Below are 7,501 nucleotides of genomic sequence, written 5' to 3' on the forward strand. Positions count from 1 at the left end.
TAAACTATACAAGTATTAGACTTGTATATCAAAATATATTTTGTTTGTTTGCTTAATTAAAATTTAATAAATACTGTATTTAAAATTTTATCAATTAAGTGTTAATCAACTGTTATTTTTATTATTTCAGGTATATATTTATTCAATCAGACATACAACAAAATAAATTCATTACAAAATTACTTAAAAAGAATTACATTCAAATTACAAATCTATATATAAAATTATTCATTATAAAAATTACTCATTACAAAATCATTTAAAAATTACAATTCTATATACAACATTATTCATTATAAAATTATTCATTCATTAATAAAGAACATTCGACAACAGTAACCTTTGGCAATAGAGATTGAATTGGAGGCTACTGGGTTAAAATAACATTACTGTACACAGGAACAACAAAAAAAAAAATGCCAATAAAAATTTAACGAAAAAAACGTTCTATGGAGGGGGTGGGGGAGGCTACTGAAAATTCCAGATGGATTGAATCAACAAACCCAGGGGAGTATGGTCCTCTCACGATGCTGGTGTGGTTGATAAACTAATATTTTTTATAGGCTTAAATAAAAATTTCAATTTAGGCCAGCTTACTCGGCTATTATTTTAGTCATAGAAAAATGCATTCATGTTGGTAAAATGTTAGGTGGGAGGGGCTAAATCTGCCTCCCTACAGAAAGGAATAAAAGATAATTAGAAGCAACGTTAATTTACTTATTAAATTTTTAAAATTCAACCTAGTGGTTGCGCCAGTGGGGTCTCTTCAGTGAGAGAGCTTCCCCCATTCGTCAGAGAAAAACACAATTGGAGTTTCGGGAGCTTTACCAATCCTCCCCCCCTTTGTAAAGGGTGCTGCCTCGGCGAAAATCATTGTGAATCTGGCCTCGTCTAGCTTGTGAAATGATTCGGTTTCCCAAACTTTGGACACGTCGGATTCCCCTACCTCGGAAATCTTGGCTTTCCCTACCTCGGAAATCTCGGCTCCTTCCACTGCAGAAACCTCTGCTTTCCACACCTTGGAGCAATGGGACCTTCTGTACAATTTTCGGCGCCACCACTGAATCAACCCAATCAGAAGCAGTAATACATGGAATAGATCGAAGTGGCAAAAGATAATATTCGTAGTTACGATTCATTCTGTCAACATCCGTATGCATTGGACATTGTACTGTATTGGTTACAGGTGGACCAAAGCTCACGGTAACTTCATTTCTACCCTGAGTTCGATTTATTTTCGTGATCTTTCCCGTCTTCTGCCCTATACCATCGACTGAGTCATATGAGCTATTTCCAGCTGGCCAGTCCAAGCCCCTTTTCACTTCATCTCCAACCTTCATATAGTATTTAACATAACGTTCCAGCCATTTCTAAAAAGAAAATAAACAATACAATATAAAGCTGTACTATAATCAGGATTCTTAGATTTGAGAATTTAATAAAAGCAATCATTTTCTCATGCTTTAATCCATCCATTTATTCACCAGTAACCCAATCACTGACCTATCCATCCATCTATTTATTCATACCGTAACATACTGTATATACTCTAATGAAATTATTTTACCATAACCGATATAAGTTTGAACACCTATTTGTTTTTTTGTAATAGGTTAGAGAACTACAAATAACGAATGAAATAAAAATTGTTTCAATGCTTTGGAATGCTTTCAATTTAACCATTATACTTCGACAGGCACTCTCCATTGTTTATTTTAAGGCAGCTTCAAAAATCTTTTTAACCTGCTTAAAGTTTTTCTTCCGGCATTTTCATTTTTTATTGTTAAGCGCATTGAGGCTTTAGCATTAGCATAATGTGCTATATAAGCCAAAATTATTATCATCATCATCATCATCATTATTAATGGAGTGCGTCCAGTATGGAGCAACATTAGTAGGTATAGGCCTAATTTATTATAGCAAAATGCTTATCATTTACCATGACATATATTAAAATCAAGATTATTTTTTCAGGGTGAATTGAACGAATAATACTATAGGCCTACACAATAGTTTTCTTAAGCCTATATAGTTGATTGTAAGCGTTTTTCCACAGTAAATCGGCAAATAGACATTCATAATATTAGGCCTACTAATCAACCTACTTTGCAGCTGCCTTACTGTACATTTGCTAAAATAACACAGTTCAGAAAAATAATCCCAGTACAGTATTAGGTATTATAACAAAACACACTCATACCAACGGCAAATCACCTGCGTGCAGGTGAGCTGGCTGTAACCAGTATTCCCCGGGATTCATTTTGCACTCAAGTGTTAGGTCAGACTGAAAATGAACAACAACATCGTTCTGCTCATTTCGTTGAATTAACCCCGCCGTATTATCTGTATACAGTCCAGCATGGTCGTACACATCATAGCCTTCTGGCCAATTTGGACCTCTTTTAACGTACTGTCCGCTTATTGCACCATTTTCAAGGCAATATTCCAAATAATTATATTCCTTACTTTCCTGTAAATGATAATAAAATATATCAAAAATGATTGTTACCTTTAAAGAAACAACGAGTCGAGTGAATTGTAAGTGTGCACAAATTTAGCCTGAGTAAACATCCCTTACAAAAGTCTCATGCCTTGTGGCTTTACAAAATATTGACAGTAAACAACAAGAAAAAAAATCATAGTGTTTCCACTGGATATATCAATATTGAATATTCATTTTGAAATTAATCCTTCCATAATAAAATTACAAAGCAACACCGAGTGTAAGTTTTGGATAAAACAAATTTGTGCATATTATATTCAATCAACTATAGAAAAGCTATGTGATTAAATAATTGTATTTTTCTGTTTTATTGCCTTGCCACTACAGTAAGACGTTTTTCTTTAAAAATTGTAAATATATACACTGTAATAAAACTATTTACAACTTAGTTGACATGGTCAGTCAATTTGCATGCATCAAGGGGGTCCCGATACTCTCGAACCAGGGCCCATCACAACCTAGCTATGCCACTGTACAGTATTAGCATCAGTAGTACAGTTAGTATATTCAAATATAAATACAGTACACTTTAAACAATATTGTTAATGTTAAGCAAATAAATCAGATACTAACTGTGATCTTAGATTTTTCCACTTTTCCAAACTTGAATTCATGTTGATCAATGAATCGTAGTTCACCAGTCTCATGTAGATCTTCCATGTCTTCCTGTAATTCTTTCATTCTTCTCAGCAGATCTTTAGCTGATGACATTATTTCGACATTTAGACCATGCCTACTGAGATTTTTAGCAAACTGATTGATCCCAGCAGAACTCTTGAGTCGGATTTCTGCAGCTTCTCTGTGATGTTCGATACGTTTCTGAATCGCTTCAGCTCTTTTATCGACCTTCTCAATTAACGACTTCGTGTGAGCCTCGATTTCATCAATAAGACACTTTGCGGTATCTCGGATACCGTTTTTGGTTTCCTCAAGACTTTCGGTAAGACACATCTCCCTTTCATTTGCGATAGCAATATTCTTTTCAAAAGATGGCATCATTTCCTCCAACTTGTGGATTTGCTGGGTTATCTGCTCTTTGAATTTCTTTGTTGTGGGATTGTCTTTTAGATTTAAGAGGTGATGACCACGTTGATTGTGATCTACAACAGTGCATCCAAGACAGACTGGTACTTGACAGGTTTGGCAGAAGTACTCTAAATAGTTGTTTGGGTGTTTTTGGCATAGTATCTTTGCGTTTCCTTCTCTTGATTTTTCCAACAAGATTCCCGTCTCAAACTCTGAAATTAATATGACTTGATGATTTCTTGTGAAGCGGGTCCTGGTGTGTGCCTTTGCACATTTCTCGCAGAGGTTGTCAGAACAATCAATGCAACGTGACGCATTTTCTTTGTTTAACGTCTCTGAGCAAAAGGAGCAAAGGACGACTACGGTGTTTAAGTTAGCAACGAGAAATAACTCACATAAGTTACTGAGAAAATAATTATGTTCTAGCTTAGTAACCGTTTCTACTGCCAGTTCAATTTCTTTGCGGCAGAGTGGGCATTTTATCTTGCATGGAGTTCCCACTTTCAGCAGAGGATGCAGGCAATCTTGGCAGAAGTTATGCATGCATTTCAGCTGTTTCGGATGTTTGAAAATGTCCTTACAGATGGAGCAAGTCAAAAAATCTTTATTTGCATCCTCAAACAACTTGAACTCCGATGCCATCTATTGAAAGAAAAATAATCAATTATATACTGGTCGCTTCATGCCAGTGGTGGCTACAGAAATTTTCCAACAGGCGTCAAAAGGTTCAACACTTTTGGGTGAGTCGAATGGCCGAGCGGTTAGCAGGGACGCCGCAAGCTACTATAGCCATAATATCGGCGCTGGTTCGAATGGCACGCTCGCCTATGGTTCTGGTGGTAGAACAAGTCTTCTCGGATAAAGACTATAAACCGTAGGCCCAGTGTATACAATGGCTCATGTGCACTATAAAGAACCCAGTACATCCTTCGAAACGAGTAGGGGGTTACCCCGGTGTACTGGAACAGACAGCCCCTGTGGTGGACGACGAGAGTTGCTGGTACCGGGTTACCGGGTAGCACAGACACGAAGGGACCCTTAGGGGCGAAGAAAGTCATTGGTCGATCGAGTTCCTAGTCCACATTTCAAGCGCCCTGAGCATCTTACATTAGATGGACATGTGCGCTATATAAAACTACACTATTACTATTATTACTATAAAACTGGGATCTGAAACTGTGGCTCGGTCTGGGTCCTGGAATATAAGATTTTATGGTTTAGGATGGCCTAAAATTGTGCTTTTACACCATGTTATTGACAAACACAATAACTTTGTTGTAATTAGCAAATTAATATTTTGAAGCCAATGACCTCGTCATAGTGTCTGACGTCAGGGCGCAAACGTGTCCGACAGGCAGCCGCAACGAAGAGAAATATATCTTAACACTACGACCAACCCCTATTAAGAGACACCCCAGGGGACAAAGACACTTTCTTAATGTGCTCAATGGTCAAACCCTATTTGAAAGGAAACCTTTTATCGTATCACTATTTTTTAATTGTATCACTACAACTACAATAGATTAAAAAATAGTTCAACATTTTGTTCTTGATCCTTAAAATCGTTATTTGTTTAGGTTCACTGTGCGTACTTTTTATCTGCGTATTTTCAAAAAGATTTGACTCTTAAGCATGGAATTTATTTTTCCTGAGTACTTTCATATAGGATTCAAATCCATACTGTAACCCTCATCCTGAAGTCATTACTCTATTCATTCTGCTATTTAGCATAAGAATGTGGAACAATATACAATTTTTAGTTGTTTTTATTACTTTTATTTTAATTTTATCATTTGCATTGCATTGCAAGTTGGGTTTTTAGGTCAACTGAAATGAATTTTTAAAGAATTTATGTCCTCGTTGTACTGTATGACTATGTGTCAGGACCAGTATTAGGAGGGAATTTCACGCTTTGTTAGTATCCCCTTAATGTGTAGCCTCCTCCTATTCAGGGGATACCCTGACAGTTAAGGGGACACATTTTAGGTCTCGAAGGCTGAGGTATATGTGGCTGTCTGTCTGAAAATGATGGACCACCTGTAATAGGGAAAATGCTGATGCCATCGTTGAAGAATTAGGCCTACTGTAATTAATCTAATGGTGATCTCGGTCTACCTGGAATCTTCAGATTTTACTCCCAGTGGGCCTGCTATGGCCCGTAGTCTAGATCCTTACGCCTTAAGGTGTTTTTACACACCATGAGCAATAACTTGTGCCTATATTCTTTGTATAATTAGCCAGAAAAACGAAATAGGCCGTCCAAAATGGAAGCCAGTGGGCGTGGCACTGAGCCGATGGGCGGGCCACGCCCATCTTTGGGAATCCCACCGAATTGGTACGAATGCAATGTACATTCATCAATCAAATGTTTATTTATTTATTTATTTTATTTTTATTTTATTCCCTTCAGCCAGTAACAACAAAATCAATAAAGAAAGATTTAGCTTTTAGTTTAATGTAACATTTGATAGATTTGAAGAATATAAAGAATTTGCTAAAGCAGGGAGTTGTTATAAGGTAGGCCTAGACCAGGCCCAAGGCTAGGCCGAGCTGATTAGGACAAGCCATGCAAGCCGTTACGGTAAAAGTGGCCGTTCTAAATAATTGTAGGTCGTCCAAAAGACGGCCGGACGGCTCGCTGGCTAATGGTACAACATAGTAAATGTAAATAATATAAAATTATTAGCCTAAATGTACGTTTTTAAATAAACAACGGTATAAGACGTCTTAGCTTCTTGCATACAACGTATATCTACTTACTTTTGAAATGTATGATGTATCGAACAAATTAGCTGAATCCGCCATAGAATCCAATGGCCCGACAGTATTGAACGCCGTTACCAAAGATCGTATCGGCGCTATACGATCTTTGGCCGTTACTGCCTTTGGTGGCTCTTTTCCGTTCGGCGCATTTGCTATTCGGCCCTTTTAACATTACGTTCGGTGCTTTTACATTACGTTCGGTGCTTTTTACATTACGTTCTTGCTTTTTGCACAATTTTTAATAAAAACGATTTATTCTTTTTGTATATTATTATGACCCGTACGTATATACTAGTGTTTAATATTATCTACATACATAGGATTACTGTTTTTTTCTAATTTCACGGATATGATGTCTACCTTTTTCGATTAAGTGATAAGCCTACCAAAAGTTTACAAACTCCAGTGTTACGTTGACGCAGTCTCGCAATGACGCCATAATAATCAGTGGCAGATTCAAGTGGGGCCGAGCCGGCCTAATTTATTCAAAATTATTTTTTTTAAATGAAAAAGAATTTAGGTCTGAGAGTGCCATTTCCGGCAATCTAGAGTGTCATAATCATAAATTTTCTTTCCTCAGCCCCAACCATGGTGGGGCTGAGTGTTTTCCAACGTGCAAGTCCCTCCCTGTCCCCCCTCTAATTTGCTTTCCTGGAGCCGCCACTGATAATGATAAAATAAGTAAATCACCTTTATGTTTGTGATCAAAATGCTAACTAATGTTTTGTGTGCTCCCTCTCCCTAGTCCTGTTTGATCGTAAATTAGACGGTATTATTTCCATTCACAATAATTTATCGCAATATTACTTGTTCAAAAGTGAAATTCAAAAAGAGGAGAAAAGCAAAAACCTCTTGATTGACTTTAAAAGTACTGTACATGCAAAAAGACTAAATTAATGACTGTTTTAAGTTTATCTTATTTGTTTTTCATAGTTCGAATTTTGAATACGTTACAAGCTAATCAGTAGATAATAAATCATTATTTTTATCACTGATAAATGATAAAATAAGTAAATCACCTTTATGTTTGTGAAATCAAAATGCTAACTAATGTTTTGTGTGCTCCCTATCTCCCTTGTCCTGTTTGATCGTAAATTAGACGGTATTATTTCCATTCACAATAATTTATCGCAATATTACTTACACAAAAGTGAAATTCAAAAAGAGGAGAAAAGCAAAAACCTCTTGATTGACTTTAAAAGTACTATA

The 7,501-nt window shown here is 36.5% G+C and overlaps 1 protein-coding gene across 1 annotated transcript; it reads right to left on the bottom strand.

Moving 5' to 3' along the window:
* Window positions 1-222: 222 nt before the first annotated feature.
* Window positions 223-6,360, bottom strand: LOC117113526 (protein PML-like). The gene is made up of 5 exons (XM_033256886.1): window positions 6,290-6,360; window positions 3,073-4,171; window positions 2,579-2,598; window positions 2,201-2,470; window positions 223-1,370 (listed from the first exon to the last, which is right to left on the bottom strand). Exons 1-5 carry the CDS (start codon window positions 6,332-6,334, stop codon window positions 825-827), a joined length of 1,980 nt encoding a protein of 659 aa, XP_033112777.1. The 5' UTR covers window positions 6,335-6,360; the 3' UTR covers window positions 223-824.
* Window positions 6,361-7,501: the final 1,141 nt, after the last annotated feature.

This window comes from Anneissia japonica, unplaced genomic scaffold, assembly GCF_011630105.1.
Source record: "Anneissia japonica isolate Jap-2015-1 unplaced genomic scaffold, ASM1163010v1 scaffold287748_len1686314_cov196, whole genome shotgun sequence".
NCBI lineage: Eukaryota > Metazoa > Echinodermata > Crinoidea > Comatulida > Comatulidae > Anneissia > Anneissia japonica.